This window comes from Trachinotus anak, unplaced genomic scaffold, assembly GCF_046630095.1.
Source record: "Trachinotus anak isolate AG129_WGS33_773 ecotype Australia unplaced genomic scaffold, CSIRO_AGI_Tana_v1 ptg000020l, whole genome shotgun sequence".
Taxonomy (NCBI): domain Eukaryota; kingdom Metazoa; phylum Chordata; class Actinopteri; order Carangiformes; family Carangidae; genus Trachinotus; species Trachinotus anak.
In genome coordinates, this window is record NW_027273871.1 from 1,075,707 (window position 1) to 1,098,102 (window position 22,396).

At 39.0% G+C, this 22,396-nt stretch overlaps 2 protein-coding genes across 4 annotated transcripts; both read right to left on the bottom strand.

The window, feature by feature from the left end:
* Positions 1-2,316: 2,316 nt before the first annotated feature.
* LOC139637500 (UDP-glucuronosyltransferase 2C1-like) lies at positions 2,317-8,416 on the bottom strand. 3 transcript variants are annotated; one of them, XM_071506237.1, is made up of 4 exons: positions 7,082-7,203; positions 6,598-6,896; positions 5,768-6,481; positions 2,317-5,076 (listed from the first exon to the last, which is right to left on the bottom strand). In XM_071506237.1, exons 1-4 carry the CDS (start codon positions 7,083-7,085, stop codon positions 4,492-4,494), a joined length of 1,602 nt encoding a protein of 533 aa, XP_071362338.1. In that variant the 5' UTR covers positions 7,086-7,203; the 3' UTR covers positions 2,317-4,491. The 3 variants fall into 3 exon arrangements, with proteins under 3 accessions (XP_071362338.1, XP_071362340.1, XP_071362341.1); XM_071506239.1 differs by lacking the exon at positions 7,082-7,203 and adding an exon at positions 8,317-8,416 and having other exon boundaries at positions 3,915-5,076; XM_071506240.1 differs by lacking the exon at positions 7,082-7,203 and adding an exon at positions 8,290-8,408 and having other exon boundaries at positions 3,915-5,076.
* A 4,431-nt stretch (positions 8,417-12,847) lies between these two features.
* LOC139637598 (UDP-glucuronosyltransferase 2C1-like) lies at positions 12,848-15,654 on the bottom strand. Its single transcript, XM_071506434.1, has 3 exons — positions 15,346-15,654; positions 14,516-15,229; positions 12,848-13,908 (listed from the first exon to the last, which is right to left on the bottom strand). The coding sequence occupies exons 1-3, from the start codon at positions 15,637-15,639 to the stop codon at positions 13,324-13,326; spliced, it is 1,593 nt and encodes a 530-aa protein (XP_071362535.1). The 5' UTR covers positions 15,640-15,654; the 3' UTR covers positions 12,848-13,323.
* Positions 15,655-22,396: the final 6,742 nt, after the last annotated feature.

Below are 22,396 nucleotides of genomic sequence, written 5' to 3' on the forward strand. Positions count from 1 at the left end.
CTTAGAGAGAGCCATTATTGTGATCTGTGTGTCTGCGGAGAGAATGATGTCACGCCTTGAAAAAGCCCCTTTAGGAGCCACAGCAGCCGAATTTAAATTTGTGTGTGTGAATGTGTGGTGTGATGAGTGGTAAGAAAGGGATACCTGAAACCTCAAGTGCATGCTTGTTGCTTAAAGAGAACCACGCGCACACAAATACACACACAATTTTGCCATCAGCACTAAAGTCTAGTGTTTGCTTTGTATCAGCTAATTTATGAACATTTTAGTTTTTCCTCTTTTCCGTCTGCCATCTTTTCTTTCACAGAGTTAGGTGCATAGATGACCCCTTGATTTGTAGTAACCCAGGCTGCCAAGTCAAATAATGAAGCCTCTTAACATCCAAGTTGAGAATGATTTTTTAATACAGATCATTACAGTGAGGTCAATAAATATATGTTCCAGTTTAGGCTGAGATGTGTTTTTTGTTTTTTTTGTTTTTTTATACTGAGAAATCTGAGCTTCAATGCAACACTGAATCCAGGCAAATGAAGGAGGTCCAGCTAGGTCAACATCAATGTGCGCAGAAGCCACAATAAAGTTCAATAATTATTTCTCAATTTTTTTATCTTGCACTTATTCTATTTATTTATTTATTTTTTCAGACAGGAAATGTAGGGGAGACAGAGGGAATGACCTGCAGCGTGGGGCCAGATTTGAACCCGGCCAGCTGTGGTAATTCAGTTGTTTTCACTTATTCTTCAATTATTTGGCAGTTGTCAAGTTTTTATTTTGCTTTTATTGTGTAGACTCTGTGAAGGTTCACACATACTCAAGACATAGAATTTGATCATATGAAGGCATCTGCTCAAACCGCATTCACAGCCCAGCCTTGACCAGTGTCTAACACAGAACATGCACAGTGACATCATCCAATATCAGCCATGATCACAGTCAGGATTTTCCAAGGAAACTGGGGGGGGGGGGGGGGGGGGGGGGGCAAAATCAGAGGGGGCAGGCAGAGATGGGAAAGGACAGATCAAGGGGGGGATATGAGGACACAAAGGGAGGAAGGCTGTGTGCTCACTGGCACATTTGCTGATACCAGCGACGAGACAGAACCATGCACAGCATCTGTTTTATGTATGTATGTCGGCTGTTCCCACAGCAGATGTTAAGGTGTCTGACCTTATGTCTGGACTAGTCGACGCATCCCTCGGGGCAAAACTAATGTGGAGAAGTACGCGTAAAAGCTGTGCAGTGAGCAGCAACTCAGAACTACATGGATTATCACATAAGTAGGGTCGCAGTAAACTTTATCCTCCTTGAGAATACATTTATTGTGAGACGATAAAGACAGTACATTTGCCAGGACACCCTGTTACCACACAATAGAGTTATGTAAGTTCAACTATGGAAGTATACTGTACCATGGTGATGAATGATGACAGTGTCTCCCCCACAAGCCATCCATGGTAAGATAAAATGGTACTTTTATGCCATTGAATGCCAGTAAATTCTGTGGTTATTAACAATGAACAGTTGTAAAAGATGAAAGATTATAAAAGATAATTAATAAAAGATTTTTGTATTGTTTGTCACTATAATTAAATTAATCTTGTTTACACACATAATTGGTTTTGTATTCAGAGCAGTTAAATTAGGTTATTTAGGTCAATAGGTCACTAAACAAGGATTCTCCTCCAATTGTCAGGAGAGGTGGAAATGCCTGTCTTAAGATGGAAGACATCCCTGTGATACTGTATTTGTCCATTTTTGTTTTTGTTCTGTTTTTTGTTTGGTTTTTTTTGTTTGGTTTTTTATGTGTCGGCAAGTATATTGAATAGAAATACAAAAGATTGAGGTGGGAAGAATTAAATGAGGAAAAAAGGAAGAAAGACAAAGAGGAGAAAAGGGAAAGAGAAAGAGAAAAAACCTTGTCCAGAATGTGAAATATTATTTTCAAGAGAGAACAAAAATAAATATTATTGCTTATTTCTCAGCAACAGGGTGTGCACTGTGTGTTTGTTTGGCTTATTTGTCTTCATGTGGTTGTAGTTTTATTTATTTGTGATTTGTGAGCTTACTTTGTGTATTTAATTAAAAAAAAAATTACGAAAGTGCTGTGTCTGACTTGAAAAAGGAAAACTGGATTCTTTCCACTATACAACAAAAGCATTCATCGACTACATTTTAACACAGACAAAACGGGACTGTTAATGTCTACTTGAGTATGTTGGAGGACTGATCTAGGATTTGTATTTGTTTAAAGAGAATGATTTGGACTGTCTGTTTCATCGTCATTAAAATGTGATTTACACTCAAGAAACAATTGCATCAATTCTTCCACTTTATTTCTCAATTCAGTTTTAATTCGTTCAACTCATTCCCCCTTTTTACAAAGCAGTGTTTTAGTTCTATAGCCATACTTGAAATCTACTAATAAAGTAATGTGCCAAACAAAATCCTTTCAGTGTCAAGCCCTCATCCGTCTTCAGAGCTGTTAAAAGTTTTGTTTTTGTTGTTTTCATGTTAGTCATTCATGGTTTATAATGGTCCTAAATTACAGTGGGAAGAAAATAAATAATATGATAAAAGAAACTTTTAAAACCACTCCTCCTCAAGCCAGGGTAAGGGCAGCAGAGGTGTGTATACAAAGTGCAGGGCCAACACAGGGCCAATGCAGGGCCAAGTCTATTGGATTGTTACACATTTATATGTATTTGTATCAAATCATTTTCTATGAAAATATTCATTATTAATGTGCAAATCTATGAAATAAAGCATCTATTTTGTCAATATTGTAAATCTTAGTAGGGTCACTATTTCTCTCACAAAATTATATTTGACTTTGACTTTAGCCTATTTAACTGATTTACAATAGTTCATTTTTCAGATTTGGATAACACAGGTGAGTATATATACATGCCGCTACACTTAGACACACATTAGGTATGCAAACCTACACAAACCCACACGCACACTTCATAAAATATAAATAAAACGCCTCACTGCCTTCATACCTTGGTACATTTTCACAGATTTTCTTTCCTCATCAGTAAGCTCAGAAGTCTCAAACGGGTATCACTGAATGATAAGTGAATGTAATTTAGCTTTTAGTTAGATTTACCAACGCAGACTCACTCATCTTATAAATCAAAACCATATGAGCTTATGCTTTATTCAAAGAGAGCTTTACTTTCCCGCCTGTGATTGTTTCAAGGCATCTGTTTTTGGACTTTTCAGGAGAGGGAAATGGTTTTAATACGGTCTATTTTCTGAAATTATAAGATTCATTTTTGAGATTTGTCTTCTCACTGGCACTAATATTAGTTTAGAAGATGATGTAATTTATATGGATTGATATAAATACAAATAATAACAACGAGGACATAATTGATCTCCAAGTTTTCCATAAAAACTGACTGCCTGTGGCATCCTGCTAGAGATACATACATGTGTTGTTGATATTATAATTAACTTTGCGGTTGCTCATACAATCGTATACCAGTGGCATCTCAGAGAAAACACTGCACTGTCTTTAGTAACAAATAACAGATTACTAAATGTATCCCAGCTACGTGTTTCTCTGGTATTTTTCAGTTTCTTCAATAAGAATATTGGTATCTTAACATCATTAAATCTAACTGAATAGAGTAGATTTGTGCAGTGGAAGTTTGGTCTCATAGCCTTGACAGAAAAAGTCAGCTGCAATGGTCTGGTTTTCAGCATATTTCACATATCTTACACTTATTTTACAAGTGTGGCATCTGGACAGGGGAATGTCTTCGGCATGTGAGGCCAAGACGTCTGTAAAATGAACAGAGAGCAACAGAGAGCAAGTCCACAGACGACGAGTTAGAGAAAGATGTTAATGTTAGAAAAAGATTTTAGGTCGAATATTTGCTCTTTTAGGAGAGATAACAAAGGGACAGTTTCTTTTACATAAAAATTTATTGATCCTTGATCTTTTATGAACTGGGACAAATTATGTTAGACAGTTCATGAATTATACTGATTATCTGGACTCAGTTTTGTCACATCTGAATTGATTTTGGCCCCAAAACACTCAGTTTTATACAGTTTTGGGGCTCAGCACATTAGAAATGGATGACATCAACTTGAAATCATGATAATGATCAATGTCAGGGCAGTGAGACAGTGATTGGTGTTTTGGCTCCATACTTTTAATACATAATACATAAAATTTCAGAATAATGTTGACAAGGTGAGACTGCCAACCAATGATTTGGGAGCATTTAATAACCAAAATCTTAAAGTGTCAAGATATAGTTGACAACTGATTTTCAAACAGGAAGGAGCTATATTACTTTCACTATATGTATATTTTACATGTCTAAATCAATTGACTGATTATCATTTTACCTCATAAATAGTAAAGAGGTACACATGAGATATCTTAGATACCTACAAATGAGATGTACGTTTTTGTCTAAATACAGTGCTTTAGAGAACTAATTGTAGCATATTTTTAAATATATTTGATCTCAGTCAGTGTTGTTTGGCTTTGGTCTTTCTTCTGCTGTTGCAGCAAAGAAACCTGAAAATGGCCAAAGCAGACAGCAGCAGGACAGTTGCTGCAGTCAGCAATAGTAGCACTACATCTACACAGTAGTATGAGTACCAGGGCATCTTATAAGCCTCTGTTCGCAGGTGTGGAGCCCCTTTATGGCGCATCACATATTCCACCCAGAAGATGGCCTGATCCATGGGTGGAAGTGGCTGATCTCTGTGCAGACGTGATAGTCTTTGCATGTTCTGTCTGTAGCTGTCTTCATGGAGCACTTCCTTCACACCTTGTTCAAACCTCTCGCCATTAACATCACTTAACTGAATGATCTTTCCAGCTCCTCTCTCCTGCAAACGTAGCAGGTTGTCATATTGGTCAAAGAACAAGGGTATGCCAAGCACAGGGACTCCATGGTAGATGGCCTCCTGGACTCCATTGGTTCCTCCATGAGCTACAAAGACTTTGGTCTGTGGGTGGCCCAGCAGGTCCTTCTGTGGCATCCAGTCCACTATCAGAGTGTTGTTGCCCAAAGTGGAGGGACGGTCTCCTTTGTGCCTCCATATCACCTGATCAGAAAACAAAAAGAATTATTATGAACTTAGTACATATATGTACACAAGCAGACAGACAATACAATGATGTTGGCATTGTTGCAGCCTCAGTGCTGAGCACTTTCCATGATACTTAAACATGGTTTATACAACAAATTAAATAGATTAAATAGAACCCAGCCTCATTAAGAGACACATACATTTACATATTCATATGAAAAAGCTTATTACAGAGGAGTTGTTAGGCCATACAAAATGATGTGATGGCCAAAGGCAACATCTTCAAGTTTCTGAAAATGTGTTGTTTAGCAGGGGACTAAAACCCAACCTTAAACTACATTAGTTCATACATGGTATCTTTTATTTATTTATTTATTGTATCTGATAACAATAACTAGGATATACTTTGTGAAATAACTATCAAGAACAGACCATCATATCCATCCTGGCAAGTGTTTAATTTACCCACTCGTGATTCACAAGATGCCCAAGGGAGGCTGCCAAACTGTTGCAGCAAAATATATCCCCTTTTAAATTTGATGTATTTCTTGGAAGACTGGTTTGTTGATTTTGAGTAATTTATCAGTTTCTCTATTTCAAAACTACTATTTCTTAGTAATGGATTAATAGCAAAAACAAAAAGCATTTCTAGTTGCACATTTCTGCCTTTTAACATTTCATATGTTTGCAGATGGCTGACTGTTACCTTCTGAGGCATCTTGGCAAAGACACTGGCAATTTCATCTGCAACATCTTTGGGCAAAGCGTTAACCAAAGTTCCCAGAGTCATGATGATCACTCCATGCTCCCCAGCACTCTGAACAAACTCCTCCAGGTCTGCTGGCAGAGGTTGGGCCGGTTTGCACTGGAACCCTCCTATGTAGACAACATTTGGCATTGTGGGCCGAGGGAAGTCAAACACAAAATCGGACCTGAACAGCCAAATGTCTGCTTCTTGAAGAAGTGAGATGATGTCACATCCACCCTCAATATAATTCTCACAGATGGCGTCGTAGCTTGGCCCCAGCATGAATTTCTGCTGGAACAATATGATGCTGTAGAAAAACATGTTCTTGATCCTCTGCATGAAATTCATTTTATCAGTTAAGCCTGATCCTGGTACTGGGATATAAGAGAGTGGTGAGGGGGCTATTGCAAAGTGGCCTTCTCCGCTGGTGATCCAGCGAACATTGAGCACCACAGGCAGTTTGAGATACTTGGCTAGTACAAGCCCTGGTGCTATGGCAGGGTCAGTGAGAACAAGGTCATATTGGGAATCCTCCAAGCTTTTGACCATATTCTTATCATCAAAGATTTGAGCGAGGGCTTCACACCACAATGAATGGGCCTCAGAAATCATAGAAAGGAAATCCTTTGTGAGTTTGAAGAAAGTGAGTGCTGAAGCACCCTCTCTCTGCGCCTGAAAGAATGGTTAGAAAAAGAAATGTTGAAAAAGTTGGCAAAAAAAAGATTATCTTTGTATTTCAATGACTATTGACCCTTGTGGGGCCAAATACACAATCCACAATGATATACCCTCATGTGCTCCTGCAGGTACAGATCAAAGAAGTTCTCTAAACTTTCATCCATTTCAATTGTAACGGATGTGTAGAGAGGAGACTTTTCTGGGATGTACCAACTGGTGGAGGCCCTCATCACAGTTAGGTTGTGTCCTCTGGCATGAAGTTCCTCTAGCAGGATCTTCATGTTGATCCAGTGGCTGCCGTCAACGGGGAACACCAGAATGTTCCCTCCATCACATGGTGTCGTGAAGGAAACCAGACATACACTGAGGAGCACAAATATTCCACACACACGATGCAGTGACATGGTTCCTGAAATGCATGGAGAGAGAAATAACGGTGTTATAATAATGAGCTTCAAAATATTTTCTAAAAGAAGTATGTACTTCTACAGGTTTGTGGAGTGGGAACTAGTTATGCTATAAATGAAATCCAACACACTGAAAAAATACTATGATAGTAACCACAACATGATAATGTTCCTGAAAGTCACTTACCCATGCTGGAGAGTGGGAACACTAGCTCTAAGCCTGCGGACTAACAGTCCATCTAAAAGATTCCTCACATATCTGAGTTCAAACTCCAGTCTCAGAGATGATTGGTCCTTACACAGGTAAATGAGTTACACATGGCACGTGTCATATGAAGCTATGGTGCTGCAATAAGAGTATGGCAAATAACAATCAAAGTGATTGTTTTTTATTTTTCATGTCATTATCGTTTTATTGCTTCATTTAATCATCTTGTTAAACTAGTGGTAGTATATCATATATTGTGTGTAGTTTTGTGAATGTGTCTCTCTCTGTCACGCAAGAACAATGCTTGCATCATATCAACCTGTGACCGCTTTCATAAGGTTATTAGGGTGTGTTATGTAATGTTAACCAACATGAGGTTCACACAGACCATGTTAAACCTGGAGAAAAACAACAAAGGATTCCTGGATAAATGTATATTGTACTTTTTATCATGCTTTTAGCATGTCATGCAGTAATTTTCTCTGTGTTTGTGGCCTGCTGGCTTGTTTATTACAACTCCCTCTTGCTAAATATGTCACATATAACCGCCAGCTGAATGTAGGTTGCAGGTCACAGAAGTGAACTCAGGTGATCCAAGCATGTCCTCTCATATCACTCTTAAAATCAGTGACGGAAGAAGTATTCAAATTTTTACTCAACTAAAATGACCAATGTTTCACTATAAAAACAATCCATTAACTGGTAAAAATCCTACACTGAAAATGTTACTTAAGTATAACTGTTTAACCATTAAAATTTAATTACAGTATCAAAAGGAAACACTTAACACTTAACACTTAATTCAAGAAAAAGGCGCCTGTGAGTGTTATACTGTTATATATTACATCCTTTGATTATTATTACTTATGTATTAATGTGTAAGCAGCATTTTACTCTTGTAGTTGGTTGAAAGCATGAAAAAAGCATGAAAAATTTACAGAATAATTTTCAACAACAACTAGTCAATTATGGCTTCCTCTTGGGAAATGTTTATGTATAGCTCTCAACAGACATATGTGGGTTATGCAATTAAGCTAGTAAACCAAATGCCGCAGAAGTTTTTGTTGTGTCCAACAAGGAAAAATGAAGAAGCACTTTTATACCACATTGTCATAGTTAGTAGCACAGATCATGCTTCTGTTTAGGTAATCATGACTGTCTCTACAGTGATATATTTTAAAGATAACCTGCTTAGTTTGTGAGTTTCATAATACCAGTTCCTTCTCTTCTTTATTCCATTCTGGCTTCTTTGGTTTCCCTGGTTTCCTCAGACTCACTCAGGAGAAAAACAATCATCCTTTCCTCCCCAGGAAAAAAACAATGTGCACTTTGCAAACTCTTTGCTGGGTCCTAATGCCTGCCTTTTTTCATTGTCTCATCATTGTGAATTTCATGGAGGTAAAGGAAAAAGGGACACAGTGACCCCCACCTACAAAGCTTAAATGTCACCTTTATTGATGAAGAAAACACTGTTTCATGCAATATTCCAAGATGTCCAATATGTTATGACTAAGACACCAATACTTTAATTTACACACCCGTGATAAGATTAATTACTTTACTTCAGCTGATAAAAAGATTCATTTTTGTTATTAGGGCACAAGCACCGATGAGCGAGCGAGGCCCCTGTTCATTCATTAGATTATTCTTATTCCTGAAAATAAATAGCTTTTTTGAGGGCCTAAACATGTTTAAAAAACCCATTAACTTTGCTCACACATCAGGCCCTGGTGAAAATTTACTTGTTTTATGGGTCATGCCCATGAGTCTGACAAAATGGCTCCTGTGTTTCACCGACATGTATGAAATTCAGTAGGCACATGTAACATGCCAAGACCATAGCCTTAATAGTCATAATAGTGTTAATAAAATTTAAATGGGTGACTTATATACACCCCCTTTTTTTAAAACCAGGTTGTAAACATATTTATTTCTGCTGTAAAATTGGCCATTTTAAATTGGGAGGATTGACTCGCTTTTGGAGCCAGCTTCAAGTGGACATTCAAAGAATTGCAGGTTTTAACATGTGTTGGATTCACTTTTCAGCCCCAGAGCCTGCAGCTTGGCTAAGACCTACAAAATAAGACTACTGCATCCCATACCCACAGGAAATGAGCTATTTTGAATTTACTCTGCTATTTTGGTGCTGTTTTTGCCATTTAAATGTGTTGTACTTTAACAAACTCCTCGTAGGGAATTACTTTTAAGACCTTTGAAATGCTAAATTGTGAAGCTTTTAATTTCATTGAACAGCATGCCCTTGGCAGCACGGCAAATTTCAATGATTTGTCATAAAAATTTTACTTGTTATAACTCAAGCACATATTGCCCAATAACTACAAACTTTGTATGTTTGATAAGCATCCCAGCCTCTAGACGTGTACATGGCAATATTCAGTTATACTACTATACTATAGCGCCACCTTAGGGCAAAGGGAAATATCACATTTAACAATTTGATGTATGTACTCCATCTAGCCAGTTAACCACACCCACCTCAAACTTGGTCATAACATACTTAAAGATTCAGTAAAAAAGATTTTAAACAATAATATAGCAGCAAATAACTATTTACTTTGTACAGATATAGTGGAGTAATGAAGTCCTGAGAAGAAAATGAAGTTACACACCGTCTGTGTGTTTTTGGAGTTTCCCTGGTCTTTTTTTTGGTAGCTGGTCTGGTAGCATGTGCATGTTAGTGCATGTCCGCATGCATGTTTGTGCATGTGTGTCCATCCTGCTAAAATGTTGGCCCTCCCCACCTTTATAAACACCACCCACACACTAGATGGCAGAGTGCAGCACAAAGAGTTCAGGTGAAAGTGATCTTCCAGAATGTCCTCCACTTAAGAAACCACTTTTTCAACTAAAAAGGCCTTTGACTAAGAAAGAGACTGGTGCACTGACCATGATACTGGTTCAAATGCCAGTCAGCCAGTGTAACATCAAAACATCCAAAAACTTTTTTTTACTGGCTCCACCAATGTCTTTACCAGCTCCATTAGTGTCATTCCTGCAACTTATCCCAGCGGATAAGTCCAAGGCTGAACCTCTTCTTCTTCTCCTCCATGTGTAAGTAACTTGATGACTACATAATGTTAAATGTCTGTTTTCATTAATGACTAGCTACAGAAGGCATGATAATGTTTGCCTACCCTTATTTTGAATTTGTTTGGCTGCTGTTGCTATCTCTAGCTGGCTAACTGTCAGCATAGCTATGGAGCATATCACAGCAATACAAGCTAATGGTTGTGGTTAGATTGTTTTTTGTTGGCTCTCATGCACTTGGTAACTTTATTCAGTTGTGCTTCTTGTTGTGTGTGGCTGCTTTCACTGTGCTCCTTAACACCTTGCCAACTGAGAACGTGTGGGAGGTGAGGGGGGTCATGGCGACACGGAGACCAAGGTGCGCATGATGCTCATGGTAGAGTGCGACATTTAGTGGCAGTGATGATCATTTACATAACACTTAAGACCTTTATGATGATTTATTGTGAAAATTGTGAGTTTTCATTTAAGGGCACATTTGTGGCCATTCATTCAGGAAGTTGTTGTAGCTTCATAATAAATTGTCCAATCTGCCCCAAATTTCACATTTGATCAGTCCTATGCTGAAGCCTTTTGCATACTAATATGATGTCTTTACATCATTTGATTTGCATTAAAGTTTATGTTCTGGTCTATATATATTGATATACAGGAACATAACACATATTTGGTGTGTGTTCTCTGGCACCATATAGTGGACACAAGTAGTAAAACAAAACAAAACATACAATGCATCGTGTCCACAGCTGCATAGCACTTGCAGTAAATAGCATCTAACTTATAAGCATGGTGTCCAATGGGTGCAACGATACATGGCTCCTCCTGACGGCACCCCCCAATGTCCAAAAGAGTGCGAGTTCCCACTCAACGCCTCTTGCAGCTTTAATTGGCAATATAACCTGAACTATATCTACTCCAGAGAAACCAATGTACCATATATCTAAATGAATTTGACCTCAGTCATTGTTGTTTGGCTTTGGTCTTTCTTCTACTGCTGCAGCACAGAAAGCTGATAATGGCCAAAGCAGACGGCAGCAGGACAGTTGCTGCAGTCAGCAATAGTAGCACTATATCTACACAGTAGTATGAGTACCTGGGCATCACAGCTGAAACAATGATTTTAAAAAGAAGTGTTGAAAAAGTGTATGAGTGTGTGTGTGTGTGTGTGTTTATGTGCTCCTGTAGGAATTCATTAAAAACATGCTTAAAATATTTATGTTATATGTTTGTATATGTATTTGTCAACTGCAGCCTGAATCAATTTAACTCAGAGAGACAACCAAGAGAACAGTTATTTCATCTATATGACTGATATTTCTGAACGTCTGCACCAGCTCTGAAAGTCCAGGGTGGACTTCTTCCTATTTCTCTTCGTGAAAAAAGTTGAAAATGGTTCACCTTGTATTTCTCTGTCTGGACTGGTCCTCATACCTTCACAACTGAATAGATAGATAGAATTCAAATATCCAGCAGCTCATTATAGAGATAAACATTCCTCCAGTCATAACCACAAAAAATAGTATATAAATAGAGTAATTATATAATGATTACATTTGAGGTAAAAACTAAATAAAGTAAATATGTGACTGCAACCTCTATTTAAATGCTTCTGATAAAATGTAATCTGACTGGATCCAATGTAAATAGAGGACTACAGCGCCTTTTGTTGTACATCTTAAATGATGTATCCATTCATGAAGACAAAGAATCCTGTAAATATAAAGCATCTCTGATGAAAGTGAATACTACTTACATTTAAGCAGAGAGGAAGCAAATGCCAAGTCTGTAGACTAAGAAAAATCGTGATTAAATGATGATTAAAGTATATTCACTTGTAAATACAATCTATGAACTACAGTATGTAATAAGCTTAGTTCTTATACCAAATTGTTATAATTACTAACACAGATCATGCCTCTCTATAGGTAATCATTGGGGTTTCTATGTGCTGATATGTTTTAAACATGACCTCTATAGTCTGTCAATCAGTTTTGATTATACCAGTTGCTTCTCTTCTTATTCCGCTCTGGCCTCTCTGGTTTACCTGTTTTCATCAGACTCAATCAGGTGAAAAACAACCATCATCCTTACCAGGAAAAAACAATGCACACAGTGTGCACTCTGCTGGGTCCTTATGGCTGCTCCCTCCTGGTGTTTCACTGTGAACCTCATACAGGCCACATACGGCATAAAGGTAAAGGAAAAAGATCACAGACAATGACCCCCCCACCTACAAAGCTGCAACATAGTCTCTGATTGTTTAAGTTTGACAGGAAGGTGGTTTCAAGGAAGGAGGATCTAGAAACATCACAGCCTGGTTGAAAATCCATCACTCTCTACATGGAACAACTGGAGCAACATGTAAATGTTTAGTCTGTGACAATTTGCTTGATGAATATCACATTTTTACAACATATCTCCACATGAGGTGGAGTAGACATCCATAAGGCAGTCCAGCCTGTGCAGTGCTTTGCTTAAACCAGGGAAGGTGCCACCTAATTATGATTTCTAGCATTGGCTTAGAGGAAAAGAGGATTTTTCTAAACATCATAAACCTCAGCATCCACACTTCCACAGAGAAAGTTCAGGTCGCTTTTTGACATGTCCAATGTGACTTTGCCACCTGCATCACAGGACACCACACACACAAACACAGGAAACACAGGTCACCAGACCACAAGCTTGTCACACACAGCAAGCAAGTTTATTACACTGCACTGACAAGAGGAGAGATTGAACACATGTGCGATGGGAAATTACTCATTCCCCCGTGCCCTTCCATTACAATTACATCAGGCTTTCTCAAGCCTCCAGAGAAAATCAGTTTCATCAAAGTTTACCAAAAACAAAGGCTTTCCTTGTGCATGATACAAAAAAAGTGCTTTCAAATCAGGTGGAGGATGAAACCCTGTGACAATTTCTTCCATGACAATTTCCACCATCTAATGGTTTATTGATGGAGGAAACACTGACTCATGCAGCATTCCAAGATCTCCCATACAACAAGAGCATATGTGGGTAAATATGTTGTGAATAGAAATACTTTAATTTACACACCCATGATGAGATTATTTACCTTACTTCAGCTGATTGAAGGATTCATTATTGGTTATATAACTTGAATTATAACTTATCTGCTCTAGAGAATCCATTGTAAATGAATTAGACCTCAGTTAGTGTTGTTTGGCTTTGGTCTTTCTTCTGCTGTTGCAGCAAAGAAACCTGAAAATGGCCAAAGCAGACAGCAGCAGGACAGTTGCTGCAGTCAGCAATAGTAGCACTACATCTACACAGTAGTATGAGTACCAGGGCATCTTATAAGCCTCTGTTCGCAGGTGTGGAGCCCCTTTATGGCGCATCACATATTCCACCCAGAAGATGGCCTGATCCATGGGTGTGACTGGCTGATCTCTGTGCAGACGTGATAGTCTTTGCATGTTCTGTCTGTAGCTGTCTTCATGGAGCACTTCCTTCACACCTTGTTCAAACCTCTCGCCATTAACATCACTTAACTGAATGATCTTTCCAGCTCCTCTCTCCTGCAAACGTAGCAGGTTGTCATATTGGTCAAAGAACAAGGGTATGCCAAGCACAGGGACTCCATGGTAGATGGCCTCCTGGACTCCATTGGTTCCTCCATGAGCTACAAAGACTTTGGTCTGTGGGTGGCCCAGCAGGTCCTTCTGTGGCATCCAGTCCACTATCAGAGTGTTGTTGCCCAAAGTGGAGGGACGGTCCCCTTTGTGCCTCCATATCACCTGATCAGAAAACAAAAAGATTTATTATGAACTTAGTGCATATATGTACACAAGCAGACAGACAATACAAAGATGTTGGGATTGCTGCGGCCTGAGTGCTGAGCACTTTCCATGACAATCAAACATGATTTATATGACAAATTGATTACAGTAATATAGAAATCAAGAGCACAGTAGAAGCTCAGAAAAGTATGGGAGATCAAATCCAATATTACAAGAACTTTTGGAAGGTGAGTTTTGAGTAATGTCTTGAAAATTGCGTAGTGAAGTGAGCATCAATGCTTAGGTAACATTAATCTACTTTCAACCCCTCCACAATTCAAGCCAGCTGTTTTCCATACGCACTTATGATTCATTAAATGCCCCAGGCAGGATACCAGTCTTTTAATTTTTATGTCTTTCTTAGAAGACTAATTTGTTGATTTTTTGTCATTTATTAATTCTCTATTTCAAAACTAGTATTTATTTTAAATTTATCTATTCAGTAATGGTGTAATTGCTACACAAGAATTTCCAGGTCTCTCTGGGTCCATCAAAAAGCATTTTGAGTTGCAAATTTCTAGCTTTTAATTTTTCATGTTTTTGCAAATGGATCGCTGACTGTTACCTTCTGAGGCATCTTGGCAAAGACACTGGCAATTTCATCTGCAACATCTTTGGGCAAAGCGTTAACCGTACTTCCCAGAGTCATGATGATCACTCCATGCTCCCCAGCACTCTGAACAAACTCCTCCAGGTCTGCTGGCAGAGGTTGGGCTGATTTGCACTGGAACCCTCCTATGTAGACAACATTTGGCATTGTAGGCCGAGGGAAGTCAAACACAAAATCGGACCTGAACAGCCAAATGTCTGCTTCTTGAAGAAGTGAGATGATGTCACATCCACCTTCGATATATTTATCACAAAGGGCATCGTAGCTTGGCCCCAACATGAATTTCTGCTGGAACAATATGATGCTGTAGAAAAACATGTTCTTGATCCTCTGCATGAAATTCATTTTATCAGTTAAGCCTGATCCTGGTACTGGGATATAAGAGAGTGGTGAGGGGGCTATTGCAAAGTGGCCTTCTCCGCTGGTGATCCAGCGAACATTGAGCACCACAGGCAGTTTGAGATACTTGGCTAGTACAAGCCCTGTTGATACGGCCGGGTCAGTGAGAACAAGGTCAAATTGGGAATCCCTTAAGCTTTTCACCATGATCTTATCATCAAAGATTTGAGCGAAGGCTTCACACCACAATAGATGGCCCTCAGAAACCATAGAAAGGAAATCCTTTGTGAGTTTGAAGAAAGTAAGCACTGAAGCACCCTCTCTCTCCACCTGAAAAAAATGATTTAAAAAGAAGTGTTGAAAAAGTGTGGTATGAGGGCTTATCTTAATATTTCAATGACTAAATGACCCATATGGGGCCCAATACATCATCCTTAATAACATACCCTCAGATGCTCTTCTAGGTATGCACCAAAGAAGTGCTCATAACCTTCTTCCATTTCAACTGTAATGGATGTATAAAGAGGAGACTTTTCTGCAATGTACCAACTGGTGGAGGCCCTGATCACAGTGAGGTTATGTCCTCTGGCATGAAGTTCTTCTAGCAAGATCTTCATGTTGATCCAATGGCTGCCATCTGCAGGGAACACCAGAATGTTCCCTCCATCACAAGGTGTCGTGAAGGAAACCAGACATACACTGAGGAGCACAAATATTCCACACACACGATGCAGTGACATGGTTCCTGAAATGTATGGAGAGAGAATTAATGGCAATGTTTCCATCCATTTGTTTGGTTTTTTTTTTTTCAAGCATTCTCATTGCAATAGCATGTGATCTGCCAATGCCAGGGCTGAGATACAATGGCAAAAGGTAAAAGGTGGGTGTTTTTGTTCGAAATACACAAGTGTAACGAAAGGCAACAGTGGCTTTGAAAGGGGTATTTGTAAGGTTTCCCTGCTGCCGAACACGGTTTCATGCCAAGAGCAGGTGCATTTAAATTTCTTGCATTTAAAAACAAGTTATAATACGACCTCTGAGCATTACTATGTCTTCAGGGAAGATTTGAGGCTACAGTGAATCACCATTGGAAAGTAATGAGACAGGCTTTTCACAGCTGGAGAGAGCTCTCAAGAAAAGGAATGAAGCTTGATGTTGAACCTGCTATGTTTCTTCTAGACTAGTAAGAAAACACTTATTGATGCTACATTGGCTTTGTTGAAATAGCAAAACTTACAAATAGCTCCTTTAATCAAATGGAATAGTGACCACCTCTCAAGGTGGAGGTCTCAGTTCAGTTAGTTAGTTGGATTGATTTATAGATCGTTAATCAAGTCTTAATTATTTTATATTCGGCTGCAATTAACACTAGAACAACCATAACTTTTTGACATTTTTTAAACTTACACGCGTAATAACCTTGATAAATAAAAAAATAAAAAAATACAGCGCTGCTGATTCTTAACTTTTCCTAAAAGTGTATGTATTTTCATTGAAAAGGGTCTTCATATAAATTGCACAAAAAGCTAAGAAAATATTATCCTTTTTACCTATTTAAACCATACTCTGTCACATTGATCTTTATCTGCTATGGGCCTGAAGATTCTTCAGCACTTGGTCAGCAATGATTCTGATGCAGGGGATCTGTCAGGGATGAAAACTAACTGCGACTTTTCCTGGGTGGATGAAAACACTTCATGTTTCAAAATCCATACTGAGGAAAAAAAGTTGACTACTTTCATTAGAGACTGCAGATCCAGATATTACACTCACGGCTGATGCACCAGGTGAGCTCCACTGTCCTGTCCTATCCTGAGCCACCTAGAGTGCTCAGCCTGCACTTGGAGTCATCTCAGTTGGAGGTGACAGTTGTTAACATGATCAGTTCATCAGTTGTTTGGTTTACAAGCCTAAAATGATTCATTTTACTATAGTCAAATATAAAGCAGCAATTCCTCACATTTGTGAAGCTAAAAGCCTGAAAAATGACAATTAATCAGTTAGCAAAGTTACAGGTTAATTTTCTGATGATCAACAACTCGTCAGTAGATTTACTAATCCTTTCAGCTCCAATTTTATACAGTTTGGGGGTTTAATCCTTTAGAATGCATTATACTTTAATGGCTCTTTACTGGTTTTGATGTATAATTTGAATGTGTAAATTAACTAGTAACTATCAACAAAACAAAACTATGGTATTTCATGAAATGTAGTCAAGTAAAAGTATTAAGTTGTAAAAGACTGAAGAATTTAATTAAAGTTCGAGTACCTCAAATTTTAACGTAAGGTTAGTACTTGAGTAGGTTAAATGTGCTTTTTTCTTTCCATCACTGCCTATGAGTTAGAACAGGTAACTGCTTTTATCCTGTTTTTGTAACTGTGCAGCTCTTTTTAACTCTGGCTCTGAAAAGAGCTGTACAAATTTTATAAAGTATAAAATAAGTTTTACTTATATTACTGCAGCCTAAATATTAGTTTATCAATGTCTGCACTGGTTCCGGAAGTCCGGGCTGGACTTCCTCATATTTCTGTCAGTGGACAAAGTTGAAAATAGCTCACCTTATATTTCTCTGTCTGGACTGGTCCTCACACCAGTACAACTGAGTATCGGGATGTGGATGCTTTGAAAATGCCCCTGAACAGCAGTAATCTGACTGAATCTATCGAATGTAAACAGAGGACTGCCACACCTGCTTCTGTAGTTCTGATATGCTATATCCATTCACGTATCCATGAAATTCAGTATTTCCGATGAAGGCGAATACTTACATTTAAAGGTAGAGTAAGCGCTTGTAATTGTAGACAACTTTTGTCAGATTGAGTGAATATTTCCACATGGGCTATTAGCCTTCCATTCGGTGTGTGTGCCGAAAAAAAATTCTGGCGTCTGCATACAGCCGTGGCTCTGTAAATGGGATATAAACGAAATGGCTCACACTGAGTCACACCACACTATTTCAGCCAATCAGCAAGAGGCGGCGTTCATGCTCGTGCACAGGTTAAGGTAAAGAGGAAGAGGGAAAATGGAGGGAAGGGGGTGTGGAAGCAGTAGACGGCAAATCTGACAGTGCCAATTTAAGGATTAGCTTGGGTAATAGGAGAAGGTGTCTGACTTTGCACTGACACACCAGACTGCGGAGTTTTGAATGGAACTGAGTGGCACTACAAACGAGAGGCCGGTGCAGAGACCGAAAGTGTTAGCAAGCGAATGAAAGAAATATCTACCGGCGGAATGGTGGAATATAGCCCACAAGATAATCACATTGTTATGAAAAGATGGCTAAGGAACAGCCAAAGAGGAGAAAGTTGAAAAAGAGGTGCTATGATCAGGCAAGGGCAAGGTGCTTCGTTAACATTGGTAAGGCTTTCCAGTGGTGGAGACCGCATGGTTGGACTGTCAAAGGCATACAGGCTCGGACTTATCCACTATGACCATCCCACACCCCACATGACAGGCAAAGAGAGAAGGCCAAGCTGATTGAAGGGTTCTTTATTGGTTATATGAATTTAACTATATGTATATTTTATACAACTAAATCAATTGACTAATTGATTGGGAACAGATTTGAATAATAAAGAGGCACAAATGAGATATCATAACATTTATGTTTTTGTCTAAATACGATGCTTTAGAGAACCCACTGTAGCAAATTTGACCTCAGTCAGTGTTGTTTGGCTTTGGTCTTTCTTCTACTGCTGCAGCATAGAAACCTGAAAATGGCCAAAGCAGACAGCAGCAGGACAGTTGCTGCTTTGCATGATTACAAGACTTGAAATCAAGAGCACAGTAGAAGCTCAAAATACTGTGGGAGATAAAATCTGACATTAAAAGTACTTTTTAATGGTGAGTTTTCAATGGTGCACCATTTATTGGACAACATCACTCTATTTTCAAACTCTATAAACTGATCAATCCATCTTCTATTACTGCTCATAAGCGATCACACAAATGTTATACTTTCCTTGTGCACGGGGGTCCACTTGGGTCCACGAGACATAAATTTCATCATCAGAGAGTGTACCGAACAATTTGTTATGTCTATTTGGCTACAACGCTACAAGGGTACCAACTGCACATGAGCTGGAAAACAAACATGGACTGGAAAACAGTTAGGCATCCATGGTGTCTACACCTGTCTGTTTATGTGTCTGTAAGCAAGTATAACTGAGGTCTAAAATGCCTGAAAGTCACAGGTTTATATGCAACAGCCAGGGCCAGAGGCATTATGTTTTTGGGTTGTCCTTCCATCTGTTCATCTGTCCCATTCCCATGAACATGATATCTCAGTAATGCCTAAAAGGACATCACAATGGAAACACTGAAACATTCACTTGGACTCAAGGATAAATTTTTGGTCGTCAAATGTCAAAGGTCAAGGTCACGGTGACCTCACAAAACATTGTTTTGGCCTTGTGAATGTGATATCTCAGTAACGCCTCGAGGGAATTTCTTAGACTGAAGGATCAACTGATTAGATTTAGGTCTTCGAAGGTCAAGGTCACAGTGACCTTACAAAACATGGTTTTGGCCTCCTTACGATAATAACTTAAGACCAGCTTGCAGAAATTTGTTTAGATTTTGTACAAACATTCATTTGGACTTAAAGATGAACTGATTATAATTTGGATGTCAAAGGTCAAAGATCAAGGTCACAGAGACAGCATGTTCTTGTGAATTCAATATATAAGGAACGCCAAGAGGGAATTTCATTAGATCTGGCTAAAACATTCCCTTGGACTCAAGGCTGAACTGATTAGAATTTAGAGGTCAAAGGTCACTGTGATCTCACAAAAACTCACAAATTCATACACTAATTATGACATAATGTAACTCAAATGTCCATAACGATAAAATGAAGTGATGACGTTTTATATCCAAATGGTTAAAGGTCAACTTATCTGTTGGTGGAGGCATACATACATCCAGGCAGTAATTCTAATTTTTAGTCTTTTGTCAATTCCTCTATTTCAAAACTAGTGTTTCTTTTAATTTACTGTATATCGTCCACCTGCCCCTTACTCTGAGTTCTTATCTGAGTTCTCAGACTTTTTATCTGAGTTAGTTCTCAGTACAGATAAAGTTCATTCATTCATTTTAACATTCACGTAGATGTTGAAAGTGACAGCCTGAGTATTGCATTTAATTCATTATTAGACTCAATTGGCTTCTCTCAGCATGTTAATGAACCCACTCACTCTTTTAACCATACCCTTGATCTGGTTCTGACTTATGGGATTGACATCGAATATCTAACAGTTTCTCCCAGAAACCCTCTTTTATCTGACCATTCTCTGTTAACATTTGAGTTTTCAGTCATGGACTACACAGCATCTGGGGAAAAAATCTATTACAGCAGGTGTCTCTCTGACAATACCATTAGCAAATTTAAAGAAAGAATCCCATCAGTACTTAGCCCGCTGCCATGTATCAATGCAGTAGGTAACAGCTCTCTTAACTTCACATCCACACAGGTTGATGATCTTGTTGACAGTACTGTAGCCTCACTGCGTGCAACTCTAGATACTGTGGCCCCTCTGAGGAAGAAGGTAATGAGTCAGAGAAGGCTAGCTCCATGGTACAACTCAGAAACACGAGCTTTAAAGCAAAATTCAAGGAAACTAGAAAGAAGGTGGCATTCTACTAACCTGGATGAATCTCTAAAGGCTTGGAAAGACAGCCTATTGGCATATAAAAAAAGCCTCCGTAAAGCCAGAACATCCTATTATTCATCATTGATAGAAGAAAACAAGAACAATCCCAGGTTTCTGTTCAGCACTGTAGCCAGGCTGACAGACAGCCACAGCTCTGTTGATCCATCTATACCTTTAGCCCTCAGCTGTAATGACTTTATGAGCTTCTTTACAAATAAAATTGTCTCTGTTAGAGAAAAAATTCACCATCTCCTCCCCTCAGCCGGCTCAGATGTACTGTCCAGTTCAGCAGCCTCAGAGTCGACTGTAACTGGCTTATATTTTGACTGTTTCTCTCCTGTACATCTCCCTGAGCTCACTTCAACAGTTTCATCATCTAAACCATCGACTTGTCCTCTTGACCCCGTTCCAACAAGGTTGTTCAAAGAAGTTTTTCCTTTAATTGACAACTCTATATTAAGTCTGATTAACTTATCTTTATCAACTGGTTATGTACCGCAGGCTTTTAAAGTTGCAGTAATTAAACCTCTACTTAAAAAGCCTACTCTTGATCCTGATGTTTTAGCCAATTATAGACCTATATCCAACCTCCCCTTTATTTCCAAAATCCTTGAGAAGGTTGTTGCAAACCAGTTATGTGATTATTTGCACAGGAATGGTTTGTTTGAAGATTTTCAGTCAGGTTTTAGAGTCCATCATAGCACAGAAACAGCTCTGGTTAAGGTTACCAATGATCTCCTCATAGCTTCAGACAATGGACTTGTCTCTGTACTTGTCCTACTAGATCTTAGTGCCGCATTTGACACCATTGATCATAAGATTTTATTACAGAGACTAGAACATATGGTCGGCATCAAAGGAACCACACTAAGCTGGTTTAAGTCATATCTGTCAGATAGACTCCAGTTTGTTCATGTTAATAATGACTCCTCTATCATCACAGAAGTTAGTCATGGAGTTCCACAAGGTTCTGTGCTAGGACCAATGCTCTTCAGTCTATATATGCTCCCTCTGGGAAACATTATTAGGAGGCGCCAGATGAATTTCCATTGTTACGCAGATGACACCCAGCTGTACTTATCCATTAAGCCAGGTGAGACTAACCAGATAGCCAAGCTTCAGGTGTGTCTTAAGGACATAAAAACCTGGATGACCACTAATTTCTTACTCTTAAATTCAGACAAAACTGAAGTTATTGTAATTGGCCCAAAACACCTCAGAGATACACTATGTGATAATATACTGACTTTGGATGACATCACCTTGGCCTCCAGTGCTACAGTCAGAAACCTTGGTGTCATTTTTGACCAGGACTTGTCCTTTACTTCACATATAAAGCAAGTCTCTAGGACAGCCACCTGCGCAATATTGCTAAAATCAGACCCATTCTATGTCTAAAGGATGCTGAAAAACTAGTTCATGCATTTGTTACCTCAAGACTGGACTACTGTAACTCTTTATTGTCAGGATGTCCCAAAAATTCAGTAAAAAGCCTCCAACTGATCCAGAATGCGGCAGCACGAGTACTGACAGGAACTAGGAAACGAGATCACATCTCTCCTGTGTTAGCGTCTCTGCATTGGCTCCCTGTAAACTCTAGAATCGAATTTAAAATCCTCCTCCTCACCTACAAAGCCATTCATGGTCAGGCACCATCGTACCTTGGAGAGCTTATAGTTCCCTATTTTCCCAATAGGACACTTCGCTCTCTAAATGCAGGTCAACTTGTGGTTCCCAGAGTTTGTAAGAGCAGAATAGGGGGCAGAGCCTTCAGCTATCAGGCTCCTCTCCTGTGGAACCAGCTCCCAGTGTGGGTTCGGGAGGCAGACACCCTCTCTACCTTTA